We start from the raw sequence: 20,558 nt of genomic DNA, 5'->3' as shown, positions 1-20,558 counted from the left end.
TTGTAGTGCCAACTGAGCTATATAGCCTATTGGGGGTCTAATAGATTTCAGGGTATTACACTTTGAGTAATAGAGGTGGGGGTTGTGGTGGAAATCAATAAATGGCTACTACTTCTTTGCACAGACCCATATGGAAGTAATCAAGCACAAGGGTGGCAGCTGGGGCCAATAACAGTCACCTGCAGTTGAGGGACATGGGGGTTTCAGATGGGTTTTTAATGCTAATTTCCTACAGAAACAATGAGCTAGAAAGAGCAGAGTAACAGACGAGGCCGGATGAAGAGAGACCAGCCAGAACAATGGCTGCACCTGGTGCTGGGAGCAGAGGGACAGAGCCGGCACGCGCCGCCGGCAGCAGAGGGCACATCTGTCACCCTCAAAGAGGCCCATCCCCCAGCTCTTCCAGCAGGGCAAGTAACCAAGGTCCCTAAACACTAACAGCTTGCCACACAGCAACAGGTTTGAGTTAAGGCTGATGCATTCTCTCTACACACCCTTCTCCCATGACTAAGAATTAGTTAAGGAAGCAGGGTTGGCTCCCTGTCAGCTTGAAGCGAGGCTTATTAAAAATGCAAGAAACACATTTTAACTGCGACTTCAATGTCAGGGGGACTGAGAAAAATCACACAGTAAGGTAAATCTTATTGAGTATTTATGCTGCTAGTATCATGCTTGCTACTTTCTAACTTAATTCTTACAACCCACAATAATAGCTATCTTTATTCCCATTTTACAGGTGAAAAAACTGGGGGTTAATAGTGATGCTTAAATTAGCTCATGGTTACACAGTCTAATGCCAAAGCCTACATATAATCTTTTCACTGACTTTCCCCCACCTGTCCTAACTAGCATAACCAAATGAAAATACATAGCCTAATTACTCCAGAACTTCAGCCATGAGAAGCAACTGCAGACATATGCACATATATATGTGCACAGAACTGCACTCCACCTTGCCAGGCATCTTTAACAAGCTGCTCAAGACTGAATGATAACAGGATTTCTGCTAGCCGTTGCTTTAAACAAAGCACAAAGAGTGGCTTTTGCAAGTTTTGGCATGCTTGAGAAAAGTAAATCCATATGCATTTTAAGTTTCCCAGCATAAATATGACGCCACATAGATCTTAAAAGTTGAACACGGTTTGGAAAGTCCATCAACCAGTGAGAATACAAAAACCCAGTTATAGTGGGTTGTTTTTCTGCAAGACACAGCCACTCCTAATTCCTGTATTTATTGACTTGAACTTGGAGGGAAAATTAAACAACTCACACAGTCCATCTAAGTAGAAACCTTTTAAATTATAGAGTTCCTGGTATAAATCGTAAGTTTAAAAAGGGGGTAGAGTGTATCATGTATATAGATAATTATCTCAGAAACAAACAATTACTCTTGGATTTGGAAAGGCAGCAACAACAGCTAGGCAAGTTGAAAACATAGTAGAAATTAATACTGTGTAGTTATGTATCTGACAAAGTCTGAGTTAACGCACTTGGAGTTAATGAAAGGTGAACTTTTTCATCTATCCACTGTGCTTCTTCCAAAAAAAAAAAATGAAGAGTCCAAATTCTTCCTGTCTTTCTAAATTCTAATCAAATGCTAACTCTTCTTGAAGATTCTCTTGATTGCCTGAGTTGGCAGTAATTTCCAGGACTTACACATTTGAGTTCATTTTACTTCCTCTAGAAGACTTTTTATCCCTTACCATCTTATCACACACAATGGGCAATGAAAAACTATAAAATCAATGTCCTGGAAACTCAGGATACGATCCCAGACCAAGCTCAGTTACCAACTAGGGTAATAAATGCTGGGCCAGGCTGACTTTTTACCACTCTACCACCCTTCCTCAACTTATCTATAAAATAATGCAACTGACTAGATTGTCCTTAAGATCCTTTTCAATCCTAACATTTTCAATAGGTTATCACTGGGGACTTATGAACACTAGTGGCCTTAAAAAACCTTCAATGCATGATCCAACTAGTCTTTCAGATCAACTTGAGTCTTTCCAGTTTTGTATAAAGTATGTTCATTCAAACTTAAAAGCACTCTTCCTTTATGTTCCAAAGATGCAATTTAAATGTCATTATCTTCTTCTCTATATTTACTGACATTATTGTAGTAAATACCTTCAACTCAACATGGCCCCTTGCTATGAAATAAGCCTTGGTTGGGTCATTCCTGGAAGCCAATTTAGGAGGTTTCCTCTTTTTACAGTAGGAAAGTTTCTTGAAAGCTTTCACAGTCTTCAGAAAGATGAACATCTTCCATAAGATGTTACTGAAAAACCCAAATGAGGTTTTTGGCCAACCCAATACTACAATTTTCTCTAATATTCAAGTAAAAAATATTGCTTATTGACTTAGTAATAAGCAGCTATCCTCCTGAACAGTGTTGGCCCTAGCAGGACATTTAATAAGCCACCTTTATTTGCAGTCAGGGTAACTCCACATATTAAAATGCATATTATTTATCATTTCATATGCTTCTTGAAACTCTAGCATCAAAAGTATTCCTGGTAAGGACATGCGGCAGTATGAGAATGACTTCACAGTAGACCCTAACCTGTACGACACTTCAGCATTAAGTCTTTTTCTCTCTACTCAACCTAGGAGCACATCATTTAGAGTACAATGAAAAGAGCCTGCTCACTGAAAGAGTCAATTAAATTCAATATAAATCCTATACCCTCTCAAATATTCAAACAAGTCTCCAAAGATTCTGAACACTGGACCCTATCAAAAAAAGAAACTCTAAATTTGTTACTAAACCATTTAATCAACTGGGTGTAAGAGAATAAATATACATTTTAAAAGTTCATTTACAAAGTCTCCCCCCAGCTAAAGAAATCTGACTGCAAAACTGAAAATTAGAATACTTTCCAAATCATTTATAATCACAGTGAGACAAAAAGATGGCATACAACATTTATAACAGAAACAAATGATCTGGGAGGTAGGTACAGTGAGAGGAAAGTACCTTGAAAACTACATAGATAAGATCCATTCTTAGTCTAAGAGTCTGAAGTTAAAAATGCAGAAGATTTAGAGACAAACACAGCAAAATAATGAACATCTAGAAAGTTCTGAAACTAACTTGTGTGCCTTCTATGTACCAGACAAATTTCACCAATAATGACATAAGGCAGTAATTTCAGAAAACAGAGACTCAAAGAGAATAAGTAGCTTGCTTGAGATTAGAGAACTAGCAAAGAAGAGCTGTACAGTATGTCTAATTCCCAAACCCATGCTCTTCTCATAGTTGTCCAAATTAGGGGGCCTGGAAAAACATGAATACAATGTACAGAAATAGCAAAAAAAAAAAAAAAAATTAAATTATGGATCACAACTAAAAAGGACTATAGAACACAGTAGCTAACTACACTTGAATTTACTGCATCACAAAACTACTCCAAACTTATAATTCAAATCAAGTTTGTCAGTGTTATTTATTTTGCGTGTAGGAAGTAAGCAGAAGAAAACAAGATAGGAAGAAATTATAAGAGAGAAAAAAGAGCTAAATACATTAAAATTATCTTTTAGCTGTAATTCACCCAAATATGTTGAAATAAAATATGACAATAAGAAAGTATTTTATGAGTCATCTTTTTTAACACTATTCATATTATGCATACTAAAGGAGAAAAAGATATTCCTCAAAATATCACAGAAAGACTCAATGTAGAATACCTTAAAGAAATACTTGTGGGACTATTTTCCTAGCCATAGAATTCATATGTAACATCTGATTAAAGTTTCCATTCAAGAAAGCATGGCATTCAAATATAAAGGTGGAAATGAAAAATGATACAGTAAAAATATGAACTAAATGAAGCATCAAAATAACACTGCTAAAGGCTAAACTCTCATCAAATATCAAAAGAGTCATATCATCATAATCTGAAATAAATAATTGCCACGTTAGCCCCAAACTAAAGTGTACTTACCCCAAATGCCCAGGTTACAACAATCCAGAGTCTTAAAATATACCAAATTTATTTGAGATAGATACAGAATAGCTCCTCTTTTTCTCCTCCTAATCTTCAAAGCCCAATGTGAGACCAGCCTTCTTCCTTCTTTCATTAGCTGGACATGTGTCAGCTCTCTCACATCTGCGATTTCTCACTGACTAGAGCTGCCTGTCCCATTCCAGGGAAACACAGATGGATCCCAGATGGGAAGGTCCTGCCAAACAGACCAGCTCTTCACCTTGCCAGAATCCCCAGATACAGTCAGTCTCTCTGTCTCTCTCCTCTTCCCCTCCCTCCTGCTTCCTCTGCCTGCACTACCCTTCCAGCCCTCCCTGTTACCAGGGCTCTCTGCCAGCTGATGTCACTAAGTACACACCTCCCAGTGGCTCCTGGCCAATCTGACATTAACTTGTTAAATACGTGTAATTTGTTTATGGCTGACAATAACAGCAAGGATATTATGCAAAACCTATCTGTGCAAGTCCCTAGTGGAATAACATGTAGAAACACACACTGACACAGAGACTCATATTTTGGGGAACATTCAAATGTGTAACAATTACTATTTAAAGTCCTACATATTGTCTGGTTTCTGCTATTGTTTAATAGCTTCTGCTCTTTGAATCAGTTTCAAAATTCTACATATGAAAAATTCCTTCTTAAAATGAATGATTAAAAACGAACATGTAATTGGATGAAAAATGCAAAGTTGAAAATTAATTTGGGGAGCTATACTAACAGAAATATATGTAAATGAATCACACAAGCTACCTCTCAGATCCAGACTTGGTAGCACTGCAAAACTGGCACGTGATTAAAATAAGACAATGCAGGCAACATGGTTCTAATGCTGGTAAAGATTATAAATGAAAGATGAAGACAGAATTCAAAAAATTGTTTTAAAACAAGGCAAATATGAATGTGAGAAATAACATAATGCTTAACATTAAGGAGCTGCTAATGCAAGCTTTAACAATGAAGAGACAAAATATACATTTAGAAATATTAACAATGAGAACCCAAAGAGAAGAACTGAGCTGCTCAAGGTCAGAGTTTAATCACTTATACCTCCAAATACTTAGCATGTAACAGCTGCTCAGTCAATTTCTGCTAAATGAAAATTGATCATCAAAAACTGTCATTGTACTTGACACACAAAATATTACCATTGAGGTAAACTGGGTGAAAGGTCCACTGGACCTCCTTTTCATTTTTTAAAAACTCCTTGAAAATAAAAACAAAAAGTTACCAGGGGGAGTGTTTGGCTGCTTCCTGGTCACATTACATCAACATATATCTGCACCAAAGTCTCCATGAACACAGATTAAGAATGAAAGATCCTCCATGTACATAATCAAAACAGGTGTGGCTACGATTCTCTAACCCTTTTCTATCATACTTGAAATATCTGGAATCTGTAAACAAATTGTCAGTCATGGCAATTTTGGGCAAATAAGAAGAAAGACTATTTCTGTCAAGGGCAACTTACTGACTAGGTTTTGTGTCTGTAGTTCCATCCCAGTGGGGGCGGTAATAGAAGCAACAGCAGCCGGCTGAGTGCTTACCCTGTGTATTAAATGCCAGAGACAGTTTTAATTGTCTGAATCTTCACAAAGACCCTATATTATAAAGTTTCTAAATATTATCATTATCACAAAGTTATAGCTAAGGAAAATGAGGCACAAAGAGTTACATAACTTGGCTATTTAACCCACAAAGTGAGTGTCAGCACCAAGTAGTCTGGATTCACAGCCAGAAAACTATAGCCTATTGCCTAGTAGAAAAATGAATCAAAAGATGCCACTGGTTGTCCTGGATCACTAGCTCTGGGAGAAGCTAGCCACCATGTCATAAAAACTTCAGCAAAAAAAAAAAAAAAAACTTCAGCAGCCCTAAGATGTCTATATAGTAAAGAACTGAAATCTCTTGCCAATGTCAGCATTAACTTGTTCACATGACTAACCACAATCACCCAATTAAAATACCTTGGAATTTTAACCTATAGGAAGTGCAGGAGAGAATAAATAAATCTAGTATTATTTTATTTTTATTTTTTTTAGTATTATTTTAAAAAGTAAAAAAAAGATGGTTCTTTCACTTCTAGCACCCAGACTACAGTTCCTAAATACCATTTCCCACTAAAAGGAAGCAGAGCTCTTTAGAAAAACAGTTGACTCCAGGTATAGGGCAGGATATGTACAAAACTTGTCATATCAGAAATCAATTAAGCTATCCAAGTCTTTTTTTAAGTTTTTTTTTTTAAGCTATCCAAGTCTTTTGGAGTTAGGTTTTAGGGACTTAGAAGCCAACCTGAAGCGGGGATCGGGATGGGGAACACATGTAAATCCATGGCTGATTCATGTCAATGTATGGCAAAAACCACTACAATATTGTAAAGTAATTAGCCTCCAATGAATAAAAATAAATGGAAAAAAAAAAAAGAAGCCAACCTGAAGAGACTCCCACTAACTAAAATGTGGTAATTTGGGCATCAGTAAAATAGTAATAATAACTGCAATGGATTGAAACACAACAAAATATTTACATTCATGACTTTAGAATGGAACTTAACTGATTTTTCACCTTTTCAAGGATACTAGGGGACAAATTCATTATTCTGAAACCAGTATATACCAAGCATTTTACTTGCTTTCCTATATGAGCTGTACCTCTAGGAAAACAAATACTTCATGAAAACAGATCCCTACTGAAATAGTCCAACTAAAATGAAAAAATTATATACAGGCATAACTCATTTTATTGCACTTTACATATACTATTTTTTTTCTTCTTCTTCTTTTTTCTTTTTTTTAAACAAAGTGAATGACTGCAATCTTGCATTGTCAGGTGATGATTAGCATTTTTTAGCAATAAACTATTTTTTAATTAAGGTATGTACATTTTTTAGGCCTGCTACTCCACACTTTAAATAGACTACTGTTTAGTGTAAACATAATATTAATATGCACTGAGGAACTAAAAAACTCATGTGACTCACTTTACTGTGATACTCACTTTATGGCAGTGGTCTGGAACTGAAACCGAAATTATCTCTGAGGTAAATACGTACTTACAATACAATCATTTTGCAAGTCCCTGATGAAAAAAATTAATCTAGGTAATAAATCAATTGCCACTATATGAGATGAGATATACGGACATTAATGAGCTTCCCTGAGGAAGTAATACCATCACCTGTGAAGCAGTCATGATTTAAAACAAAAAAGTAAATATGGGGACTTCCCTAGTGGTTCAGTGGTTAAGAACCCACCTGCCAATGCCAGGGACATGGGTTTGATTGATAGATGGTCTGAGAAGACCCTGCATGCCATGGAGCAAAGAAGCCTGCGCATCACAACTACTCAAGCCCCCCCAGCCTAGAGCCCGTGCTCCACAACAAGAAAAGCCACTGGGATGAGAAGAAAATGCACCACAACTAGAGCAGCCCCCACTCGCCACAACGAAAGAAAGCTTCACGCCAACAATGAAGACCCAGTTCAGCCAAGAGAAAAAAAAGTAACTCTGAATCTGATTAAGCCTTTGGATCTAACATCAGATTTACTGGACAGTGAGAAAATATAGGAATGTCTTAGTGACAGCATGGAAGTACAATTAGCAAAGTCCAGAATGTGAAGAAACCTATACTGCAAACAACCTAGATTTATAGAAAAAAGGGTGAGATAGAGGAAGGGAACTGGAGGAGAACCTATAAAGAGAAATAAAAGACTTTAAACGCAGTATGTGGACTTTATGTGGATTCTGACTTGAACGAACCATAAAAAATAACCTATGACTGGGAAATTTTTAAGACTCACTTGACATTTAATTATATTAAGGAATTGTTTTAAAATTTTTAATATTTACATTTTTAAGAAAACTCTTTATTTCTTAAGAGATACACAGAAACTGTTATTAATAAACTTATATGCTATCTAAGATTTCCTTCAAGAGAAGCTGAGTTGGTGACTACTGCAGCATGGTGTTTACTTACATGAGGGTCCATTTTTAGGTCTGTTTGATATTTTCCATAACACAAAGTAAAAAATAAAGAGCATTTTTTTTAAAGTGTGCCAAATTATGGGTGAAATTGGCAGGCTGATTTGAACAGTTATACTGGAGTATACTTGCTTTACAATGTTGTGTTACTTTCTACTGTATGGCAAAGTGAGTCAGCTATATGTATACAGACATCCCCATTTTTAAAAAATTCCTTCCCATTTAGGTCGCCACAGAGCACTGAGTAGAGTTCCCTGTACTACACAGTAGGTGCTCATGAGTGAGCTATTTTATACTTAGTATCAACAGTGTATGCATGCCAATCCTCATCTCCCAATTCATCCTATCCCACTTTCCCCCGACTTTCCCCCTTGGCATCTGTGTCTAGAGACAGTTTTTTAAAGCAACTCGGACAAAACAAATTGAAGTCTGACGTGAGGTTTAACATCGTGCCAACATATTCATTTATTTCACTGACTACATCATCAGATGATATATCATCAACTTTTATTTATTTTTTTTTATTTTTTTTTTTTTTAGTTCTACCACTTTATTGCTACCAACCCATTTCCCTCCACCCTCGTGCACACATGCTCAGTCATGTAATCCCATGGACTTCAGCCCTCCAGACTCCTCCGTCCATGGACTTTTCCAGGCAAGAATACTGGAGTGGGTTGCCATTTCCTTCTCCTATCATCAACTTTGAAAAATAAAGGATGACAGTGCAATCTATCAGGAATAGTGAACACAGGTGCTAGTTGGTTGCTTTACAATGAAATTTGTAAAGGATTTTTGTTTTTAAATGTCCTCCCAAGACTTCTCTGGCTGTCCAGTGGTTAACACTCTGTGCTTCCACTGTAGGGTACATGGGTTCAATCCCTGGTGGGTGGTGGAAACTAAGATCCTGAATGCCACGCAGGGCAGTCAAAAACTTGGGGAGGAACAAACATTTTTTTTAATGTCCTCCTATAGGAAAATTAGAATATGCCCCTGGATATTAGATTTGAATTGGAGGTATCAATATGAACACATGGCTATTATATTATACATGATACTGTATTATAAATTTTTATAATAAAAACATATAGACATAGGAATACACACACAAACACATTCATACATATACTTCCTACCTGTTTACTCAGAGTCTAGAAGCAATGACACCTTGTAGCAGTGAACACATCTTATATCCAGATCCTGATATCTAAACCACATTTTCTAGTAAAACCAGAGCTCCCTGGAGAAATGGCTGATCCAGGATAGGGCAGGAAAACACAAAATAAGCAGGCAACATCTTATATAAGAAAATAAAAGACTACTCAGAAATGTTGAGGGCATGTCAAAAAGATACTGATGCCAGTTAGAAAGGGCTACTGTGGTCAACTGTGAGACAATCTGAGCATCAAAATAAATGGTAATAATAGATTAAAGCATAACGTGAAATAAAAATTGAATTTTAAAAATCTATCAATCTATAAGGAAGAAAAGCAAGCTATCCCTTCTAGCAGATGTCAACCTATAAAAACAGAAAGGATGATGGAAGCAGAAAATCACCATGGTAGATGAGTGAATAGAAAAAGAGGATTATCTAGACATTGTCTCATTTAAGTATTTGGAGGCAAGAGGGACACTGTTTCACGTATTCTCAGAGTGGTTTTAAAAATTATATATACCTAATATGCAATGATGATAAAGCAAATGGGACAAAATGTTAACACAGGGTGAACAAGGGTCTGTTTTATGATTCTTGCAGCCCACTATAAATGTTCTATAACACCAAATAAGCACTTGTCAAAAAGGAAAAAAGTCCCCACTCACAACAGAACAGTTTGAAAACTCTGGGGTATTAAGTGAGTGTGTGCAGCAGTCCATGGGGTTCTAATGAAGGTGCTCAAGACAGTCTCTCCTTTGGTTTCTTACTCTACTGATCACAACTACTGCCATGGTGGTGGTACTGAACAGTAACTTATTTTAAATTGTTATTTTTACTGATGTATCAGTAATAATGTTCATTTCATACCTATAATGGCCCACTGCTGAAAGACACATAGGACCAAGTGGTCCAGTGGTTAGGAGTCTGCCTGCTAATGCAAGGGACATGGGTTCAATTCCTAGTCTGGGAGGATCCCGCTTGCTGAGGGGCAATGAAGTCCCTGTGACAACTACTGAAATCCGTGCTCTAGAGCCCCTGCTCTGCAACAAGAGAAGCCACTGCAATGAGAAGTCAACATACCACAACTAGAGTAGCCCTGCTTGCCACAACTAGAGACAGCCCGCACAACAATGAAGAGCCAGCACAGACAAAAATAAATACATTTTAAAAAATTAGTTTTTAAAAATATATAACATAAAATTGAGAAGCCTAAAAATGATACTACAAATATGCTTGTAATCCAGACCTTTGAGTTGGATTCATTAGATTAAAACTATCTCTCATCCAGCACATAAAGATGACTCTAGATCCTCAAACAACGGTGTCAAAAAATAACAATAAATACTGATGCTTACAGTCAACTACATTTTCATTGTAGATGGTCTTCTTTTGTGGGGGGCCATATCATGAAGTTTGTGGGATTTTACTTCCCTGAGCAGAGATTAGCAGTGAGAGCACAGAGTCCTATCCACTAGACTGAGTCCTATCCACTAGACTGCCAGGGAATTTTCCACTGTGGATCATATTTACTTGCATATTTGGAATCTTCTTTGTCATTTAAAAACAATATTATATTTCATCTCAAACATCAGAATTATATTTTTTAAAATTTAACACATTATAAAACTTAAAACTACGCTTTACCCCAAAACCAAATATTTTATTCTATTCTACTTCGCTGCACAGCATGTGAGATCTTAGCTCCTGACCAGGGTTCACACCTGTGCCCCTGAAGCACAAGCACAGAGTCTTAACCACTGAATTGTCAAGGCAGTCCCCCAGTGTTTTATTTTTAAATTAATATAAAGAATAATGTTTTACTTAAACAGAAATGTAAAATTAAATGTACAAGTATACTTGCTAACTTGGGGAAAGCAAAAACATATAATACAATAATAAGAAAATAAAAATCTTAAAGATTATATTTTGAAAGAAAAAATATTTTAACACCAGTCTTTTAAAAAATTAATGCTTTAACATCTCCTATACAAAAATGAAATCATCTAAAAAACCTTTAGGGAAAGTTTGCAAGACTGCATAATGAGAGAACTTTCAGGTCCACAAAAATGATTTCAGTTCAGTTCAGTTGCGTCCAACTCTTTGCGACCCCATGAATTGCGACATGCCAGGCCTCCCTGTCCATCACCAAGTCCCGGAGTCTACCCAAACCCATGTCCATCGAGTCAGTGATGCCACCCAGCCATCTCATCCTCTGTCATCCCCTTCTCCTCCTGCCCCCTATCTTTCCCAGCATTAGGGTCTTTTCCAGTGCGTCAACTCTTTGCATGAGGTGGCCAAAGTACTGGAGTTTCAGCTTCAGCATCAGTCCTTCCAATGAACACCCAGGACTGATCTCCTTTAGGATAGACTGGCTGGATCTCCTTGCAGTCCAAGGGACTCTCAAAAGTCTTCTCCAACACCACAGTTTAAAAGCATCAATTCTTCAGTGTTCAGCTTTCTTCACCGTCCAACTCTCACATCCATGCCTGACTACTGGAAAAACCATAGCCTTGACTAGACGGACCTTTTAGGAGATGATTATTCAAAGCGGGGATCAGCAGGCCGTAGTTTTGCTAAATTCTTTATTCTTTTGGTAAATAAAGTTTTACTAAAACTTATATATAGCCCATTTGTCTATATATTGTCAATCTATAACTGGTTTTCCACGACAACGACAGAGTTGAGACAGAGATTATATTAGCCCATAAAGCCAAAAATGTTTACTATCCGGCTCTATACATGAAACTATGCTTCTATGGTTTCATTGCAACAGAATAGATTTAGAAAGACTCATACACCTACTTGGGCCAGGCATTATGCTATATGTTGGAGATACAACAGTGAACAAAAATATAGTCTCTGTCCACACAGAGCTTGCAGTCTGTTGGAAGGAAAAGTATTATAATTATCATATGCATAAATATATAATGAACAGTAAATAAAGCAGGAGTCCCCAACCCCTGGGCCATGGATCAGGACCAGTCCATGGCCTATAGGTACCAGGCCACAGAGCAGGAGATGAGCGGTGAACAAGGGAAGCTTCTTCTGTCTTTACAGCCATTGCTCTCATTACTGCCTGAGCGCCACCTCCTCTCATATCAGCAATGGCGCTGGGATACAGATACCATGGTCCTTACGAGAATCTAATGCCTGATGATCTGAAGTGGAGCTGATGCAGTGTGGATCAACAAATGTATATACCTGAATCATCCTGAAGGCATCCCCCAACTCTGACTCATGGACAAACTGTTTTTCATAAAACCTGTCCCTGGTGCAAAAAAAGGTTGGGAACCACTGTTATTAAAATAAAGGGAAAAAAAAATTAGAAAAAGATTAGAACTATGGACCCTCCCATCAGGGGGTGAAGTGAGAGTTAGTGAGGGAAGTGAGAATTCTCTGATAAAGTGAATAATTAAAAGATAAGAAGTGAACTAGGCTTCTTTTTCAAAAGGAGATGAAGAGTATTTCAAGTATTTCAAGCAGAGGGGACGGGATATATGTGAAGAGGCATGCATGGCATGACAAATAGATTCAAGGGATTAGATCTGATAAAGTGCCTCAAAAACTACAGAGGGAGGTTCGTGACACTGTACAGGAGGCAGTGATCAAGACCATTGCCAAGAAAAAGAAATGCGAAAAGGTAAAATGGTTGTCTGAGGAGGCCTTACAAATAGCTGAGAAAAGAACAGAAGCAAAAGGCAAAGGAGAAAAGGAAAGATATACCCATTTGAATGCAGAGATCCAAATAGCAAGGAGAGATAAGAAAGCCTTTCTCAGTGATCAATGCAAAGAAATAGAGGAAAACAACAGAACGGGAAAGACTAGAGATCTCTTCAAGAAAATTAAGAGATACCAAGGGAACATTTCATGCAAAGATGAGCACAATAAAGGACAGAAATAGTATGAACTAACAGAAGCAGAAGATATTAAGAAGAGGTGGCAAGAATGCACAGAAAAACTATACAAAAAAGATCTTCACAACCCAGATAATCACGATGGTGTGATCATTCACCTAGAGCCAGGCATCCTGGAGTGTGAAGTCAAGTGGGCCTTAGGAAGCATCACTAGGAACAAAGCTAGTGGAGGTGATGGAATTCCAGCTGAGCTATTTCAAATCCTAAAAGATGATGCTGTGAAAGTGCTGCACTCAGTATGCCCGCAAATTTGGAAAACTCAGCAGTGGCCCCAGGACCAGGAAAGGTCAGTTTTCACTCCAATCCCAAAGAAAGGCAATGCCAAACAATGTTCAAACTACCACACAATTGCCCTCATCTCACACACTAGCAAAGTAATGCTCAAAATTCTCCAAGCCAGGCTTCAACAGTACATGAACTTCCAGATGTTCAAGCTGGATTTTGAAAAGGCAGAGGAACCAGAGATCAAATTGCCAACATCTGTTGGATCATCGAAAGAGCAGAGTTCCAAAAAAGCATCTACTTCTGCTTTATTGATTACACCAAAGCCTTTGACTGGGTGGATCACAACAAACCACGCAAAATTCTTCAAGAGATGGGAATACCAGACCACCTGACCTGTCTCCTGAGAAATCTGTTTGCAGGTCAAGAAGCAACAGTTAGAAATGGATATGGAACAACAAATTGGGAAAGGAGTACATCAAGGCTGTATATTGTCACCCTGCTTATTTAACTTTTATGCAGAGTACATCATGTGAAATGCCAGGCTGGATGAAGCACAAGGTGGAATCAAGATTGCAGGGAGAAATATCAATAACCTCAGATATGCAGAGGACACCACCCTTATGGCAGAAAGCAAAGAACTAAAGAGCCTCTTGATGAAAGTCAAAGAGGAGAGTGAAAAAGTTGGCTTAAAACTCAACATTCAGAGGCCTTTCCTCGGTCCTTCGTGAGGCAGGCACTGATGGGGGTGGTGAGGGTTGGTGGGGGGTGGAAAAAAAAAAAAATTCAACATTCAGAAAATGAAGATCATGGCATCTGGTCCCATCCCTTTGTGGCAAATAGATGGGGAAACAACGGAAACAATGACAGACTTAATTTTGGGGGGCTCCAAAATCACTGCAGATGGTGACTATAGTCATGAAATTAAAAGATGCTTGCTCCTTGAAAGCATCTTAAAAAGCAGAGATATTACTTTGCCGACAAAGGTCCATCTAGTCAAAGCTATAGTTTTTCCAGTAGTCATGTATGGATGTGAGAGTTGGACTACAAAGAAAGCTGAGCGCTGAAGAATTGATGGTTTTGAACTGTGGTGTTGGAGAAGACTCTTTAGAGTCCCTTGGACTGCAAGGAGATAAAACCAGTCAATCCTAAAGGAAATCAACTCTGAATATTCACTGGAAGGAACTGATGCTGAAGCTGAAACTCCAATACTTTGGTCACCTGATGTGAAGAACTGACTCATTTGAAAAGACCCTGATACTGGGCAAGATTCAAGGAAGGAGGAGAAGGGGACGACAGAGGATGAGATGGTTGGATGGTATTACCGACTCGATGGACATGAGTTTGAATAAGCTCCAGGAGTTGGTGATGGACAGGGAAGCCTGGTGTGTTGCAGTCCATGGGGTCGCAAAGAGTCGGACACAACTGAGCAACTGAACTGAACTTGATGCGTGGCTAGTTTGAAGAAGTGGAAGGAGGTTGGCATGACTAGACAGCATTAAGCCTGCAGGAAGAGGCTGAAGTTATGTGAGAAGCAAGGGATTAGACCACACAGAACTTTATTGGGAGTAGTAAGAAGATAACATAGGCCAGTTTGTCTCAGCTTCTCCACGTCAAACAATCCTGCAAAAACCTCAATGGACAAAAGCTGTCTCATTCATCTTCAGTTCCATGAGGCGTGACAACAAATGTTTAAAGTTTGAAATATACAGCTGATCTGACTATGGAGTGTCCTCTTTTTTAGGTTATTTACAGCAACCATTTTAAGAGATACTAATTTTCTCTCATAATTCTATAAAAATAGCCTGGAGTACCTGTGCCAATTCAGCTACTAAGTATATTATCTAAATCATTAACCCTCTCTATCTGTCAAATCAGATGTGAAACTAGGTGTTAGGAGTCTCTTATAGCTTTGCTTCTTGCTTCAACTTTTTTGTTTCTATGTCTTATTTAAATTTATCTTCCATGTAGTCTAGTAACCTGAAAATAGCCTGAAAATGAAAGAGATGTTTGGAGGCTTTCCAGAAACAAGATATTTTAACTTTCCAGTTTATGTGACTACGTATAGGTTCCTGTTTTACTATTATTAAAAACTTCATAATTTCCTGATTATTTGCTTTACATAGTTACCATTACAAAGCTTGTAAGAATTTTGTGTCAAAAAGAAAAAGCAGAGAAGCAATCAAATTCACAAGTGATCTTGAAAACAAAGCTGAAACAATTCTCTTGATGTTTGAGTCATCGACCCTTATGGGACCAAGTCAGACTGCAACAGCTGTGGATCATTATTTAAAATCAAGAATTCAATTTGATTGTGATAGCAGATTTTTTAAAGTTGATGGATCAGAGGAACAGAAAATAAATGAAGCAGGAATTTTCATTTGCTAGAATAAAGCAACACATTACCCTATATTTTAAGGCATGAGGGATGATATGCAGGTATTCTACTCAAATCAGAGTACCAACCATTTTCCTTCACTATGAGCACTTCAAATAAGCTCTTCTCTACACACCTGGGAAAGGATTCATCTTTTAAAGACTTATCTTAGAGACTTTCCCTTAAGGAGAGAGGATTCTCAAAGCAAGCAGAGTTGACAATCGGCCCCTCACAGTGCTGTCCAAGAAGTCTGACATAATACCACACTGTACTTAAGATTTTCAGTTTTTTGTTGACCTGAGTCTATCACGATTCTCTGAGGACAACTGGTATGTTTTGATCAACATACTCAATGTTTATTTGTTAGATAAACTGAAATTTCCTAATTGCTTCAAAAATAATTTAACAGGATTGAACCACAGAATATCAACTTTAGAAAGAATCTAATCCAGCTCCCACTTTGGGAGCCCCTGCGCGGTCTGGTGGTGAGGACGTGGTGCTTTCACTGCTGTGGGCCTAGATTCAATCCTGGGAACTAAGATCCCACAAGCTGCATGATGTGGCCAAAAAGAAATAGCAGAACAAAACAAAAATCCAACTTGTTCATTTAACTAAAATAGAGCAAGGGCGACTCCCTGGTGGTGCAATGGATAAGAAACCACATGTCAATGGAGGGGACACGGGTTCCCGAGAGCCAAAACTACTGCGCCTGTGTGCCACAACTACTGAAGCCTGCATGCCTAGAGCATGTGCTCCCTAACAAGAGACGCCACTGCAATGAGAAGCCTGTCCACTGTAACAAAGAGTAGCCTCACTTGCTGCAACTAGACAAAGCCCGTGTAGCAATGAAGACCAGCACAGCCAAAAATTAATTAAAAAAAAAAAAAGTTTTAAAAAATAGAGCAAGGAGAGGATAAGTTCTGAAGTTGAATTAAATTCTTATTAAATATGCTGTGGTCAAATCAAGTTATGTTCTCTCCAAGAATTTTTATGGGAAAGCTACTGTTTTGAAATGGCAAAAACTTTTAATAATTTCAAGACTACTTTGCTAATAACTATGAAAAACTACTAGCCTAGAATTGATTTCCCCAAACATGTTGACCATTTTTGCTACCCCTGCCTTGTCCCAGATAAGGTATCATTCATCCCAGGGGTGGATACCTATTTGCAAGAAGGTGGAAGAGTTGTCAAGTTACTATGATCTACAGCTCTCACTATCTTTCAGAAGACTTATGTGAATGACAAAACTCAATGTCCAAATTCTTGTCAGGTTTTTTAAAGTTGGGTATTTACTGAACCCTATTTTATAAATTTAAAAACTTACAAGGTTAGTGTCATTGACATGCCTAAGATCAAAGCCAGTGTTCCATCTCCTGCTGGCCTCAAGCTCTCAGAATACCTGAATTAAATAGGCTGAAAAAAGCCATTTAAGTAAACCCATCTGCAGAAATGTGCTCTACTTGGGCGTCTCCTTTAGAATGGTGGAGGTGGGGGGAACCCAACCTAAGAGTTTTATTGAGGTATAGCATGCTGCTGCTGCTGCTGAGTTGCTAAGTTGAGTCTGACACTGCCATCCCGTGGACTGTAGCCCACCAGGCTCCTTTGTCCATGGGATTTCCTAGGCAAGAATACTAGAGTGGGTTGCCATTTCTTTCTCCAGAGGATCTTCCTGACCCAGGGATCAAACCCAAGTCTCCTGCCTGACAGGTGAATTCTTTACCACTGCACCATCTTGGAAGTCCAAGGCTTAGCATACATACCATAACATTTACCTGTTTTTAAATGTATAATTCAATGATTTTTAGTAAATTTATAGAGCTGTATAACCATCACCACAATCTCATTTTAGAACATTTCAATTGCTCCCCAGAGATCCTTTATGGTCCTTTACATTAAATCCCATTTATACCCACAGTTCTAGGAAACCACTAACCTGCTTACTCTGCTCCTATAAATTAACCATTCATTAATAAATAAATGAAATCATAAAAATAAATGAAATCATAATATGTTGTCTTTCATACCTGACTACCGTAACTCAAGTACAATGCTTCTGAGGTTCATCCAAGTATCAACATTCATTCCTTTTTTACTGCAGAGTAGTACTCTATTGGTGGATGTACCACATTCTTTATACTTACTAGCTGACAGATATTTGGACTATTTCCAACTTTTGGTTGTTGAGTAATGCTGCTGGGAACAAGCCAGTACAAGAACAGTTGCTTTGAACAATTCTGCCCAGTTTTAACTGCAAAAAATTTGAGAGGAAGGAATTTGCCAAGCCTCTTACTCCACCATTCAGGAAGTTTCACCCTAAACAAGTTTTTTAAAATATATAATGGTAATTTCTCTTGATTATTTTGAGGTGATTATGCTCTTATAAGAAGTTTGCCTGATTTTGATGTCTTGTTTAATGTGGGAGACCTGGGTTCAAGTCCTGGGTTGGTAAGATCCCCTGGAGAAGGGAAAGGCTACCCATGCCAACATTCTGGCCTGGAGAATTTCATGGACTGTACATGGAATCCTTCTTTGTGATTGTAGAGTCCATCGAGTCACAAAGATTGGGCATGACTGAGTGATTTGCACTTCACTTAGGAAGATTTAAAAAAAATACATCTATATATTCTTCAGGTACTCAAATTTGAGGTTGAAAAGCCTAAAATATGAGTTTTATTAGTATTAAGACAAGTACCTATTGCTGAAGCCTGTCTATTATTACCTGTACATGTAATAAGCTGCTTTAGTCATGTCTGACTCTTTGCAACCCTATGAACTATAGCCCGTCAGGCTCCTCTGTCCCTGGGATTCTCCAGGGAAGAATACTGGAGTGGGTTGCCATGCCCTCCTCCAGGGGATCTTCCAACCCAGGGATTGAACCCGTATCTCTATGTCTCCTACACTGGTAGGTAGGTTCTTTACAACTACCATCACCAGGGAATCCCCTATTATTACCTAGAGGAAACTAAAGTCCAAAAACCACACAAGCAGTTAAAGAGATCTAAATTCCCAGTTCTCCAGGTAAAAGCGAACATAAGGTAAAGATTAAAACTCACAACTGGCCTAGCACTTATACAACAACTGGAATAATACAAAGATGCTACTTTCCTTATGATTTCCCACTTGATACATTGGAATTTTTTCTTCTTACCCTAGGAAAGTGTTTCTGGTTTTATTTCAAAAGTTAGTCAGAAAATATTCACTTCTGAGAAAGTTTTTACAACTAATTCAGTTCAAATTCTTTCACTCAAATGTGGAAGTGACCGTAACAGATTTTTATATACATCTAAGTTGAATTCCTTCCGGGTAGTCTTTTTTATTTTCTATCTTTTGATAACTTAGGAAGCATGAAACATAAGAAAACTTAAATCATTCAATATTTCAAGCACACAATATTTCAGTTGAAGACACAAAATACTGAGGTTAATGATAGCTTTCTACTTTTATAAAGTAACTACAGAATCTACAGATAAACATATAATTCATACATCCTGCTGGAAAACCTTACAAATTCTCCAGTTTATCCCATTTTTCTCTTGCATTTTCATAGAAAATTTTACTTTTATCACTTTCCCTGAAAACTCTCTTAATAAGGCCTGGTATTTCATATCTTTAACACATTCTGGCTCTGAAATGAAACTAAAGAGAGATAATGTAAACTTATTTTCCTCTGCTATTACAAGTGGGAAACTTTTAGTTGCAAAGAAAATACAGCAATGAGCTAGTTTTCTAGAGTAAACCAACAGAAATGCAAAATTCATATCAACTGAAAATTCCTTTCCCTTTAGTGTATGGCTGCTGCTTCTAAATTTTTAAGTAAAAAAACCATCAAAGTATAAATGTCCTATTATGGAATCACTGCAAATATTCAGGAAAAAGGAAAAGAAAAAGTGTCAGCCACTAACAGACAAGATATATTAGCTGTCTTATTAAAGTTTTGTGTACAAGTAAATACCTCCTCCCTCAGATAAACAATTTAAGTGATAGAAAATTTGGTCTTATTATTATTTCCCAATTATTATTAAGTGTTTACCACATGGTAGGCTTGCAGAGAAGACACAGGCCTTTGTAGGACATTTAACAAAACATCCTCCCACAGTAATACTTTCATTATTTCATCTGGCACATGGCAGATTATGTTAACAGGTTTATTTATTGACTAAGTCTAATCATATTTCCTCAGTTGGCATCAATATGATATCTACTATTTATGTTTGCTTCAACACTGGATATTTGTTCAAAAGTCTTCCATATGTTATTTCTACCACAGAATTTTGGGTTTCAATGAAATTTAAGACTTTTTATGGTAGATTACAAAAAGATAAATAATCTTAACGAGAGCTAAAATAATTTGGTTTGTGAGTCCACTTTATAAGCCAAAGAATTTGCTTTTTATTGCAAGGAAATGAAACATTAGGTAATTAAGAGTTCCATAGCAATGAATTAAGACCCAAAGTGACCTAACAGTATTTTTCAAAACCTGGTCATATCATCACCTTTCCTGGCACAGGCATGCACATGACTTTATTTTAATATTTTATAGTTTTCCTTTCATTCAAAACGTAACTCAAGATAGCATTCTTTTTAACAAACACTGCTTCCCAAAGCTTAAATGCCTATAATTTCACAAAGATTCTGAATTACACATACTTAAGCCAAACAAAAAAATAAGGAAAATGTAGTCAACCTCATTTAGAGAAAGCAAACCACAAACTGAAAACTGCATGAGAGCAAGGATCACGTGGTTACTTTGCTTCCTCTTCCATTTATTCATTCAACAAATATTTACTGAACATCTACCATGTGCCTGACAATGTTCTAGGCAATGGAAATACTTCAATAAATAAAACAGACAAAAATCCCTGTCCCCTTTGGAACTTACATTCTAGAAAGGGGAAACAGACAATAAACAAAATAAGTAAAGTACA

The 20,558-nt window shown here is 37.5% G+C and overlaps 1 protein-coding gene across 4 annotated transcripts in view; it reads right to left on the bottom strand.

The window, feature by feature from the left end:
* Positions 1–20,558, bottom strand: part of CBFA2T2 (CBFA2/RUNX1 partner transcriptional co-repressor 2) — a 141,659-nt gene that overhangs the window by 77,747 nt on the left and 43,354 nt on the right. The window contains exon 1 of one of the 4 annotated variants that reach the window (XM_061127083.1): positions 3,948–4,239. The exons of 2 other annotated variants lie outside the window; for them this stretch is intronic. In XM_061127083.1, coding sequence (XP_060983066.1) covers positions 3,948–4,083 — 136 coding nt within the window. In that variant the 5' untranslated portion in view covers positions 4,084–4,239. Of the gene's footprint in view, positions 1–3,947; positions 4,240–20,558 lie in introns of those variants that run through there. One more of the 4 variants, XM_061127082.1, reaches the window with a different exon arrangement.

This window comes from Dama dama, chromosome 23 (assembly GCF_033118175.1).
Source record: "Dama dama isolate Ldn47 chromosome 23, ASM3311817v1, whole genome shotgun sequence".
NCBI lineage: Eukaryota > Metazoa > Chordata > Mammalia > Artiodactyla > Cervidae > Dama > Dama dama.
This window is presented reverse-complemented; position numbering and strand designations above follow the sequence as displayed.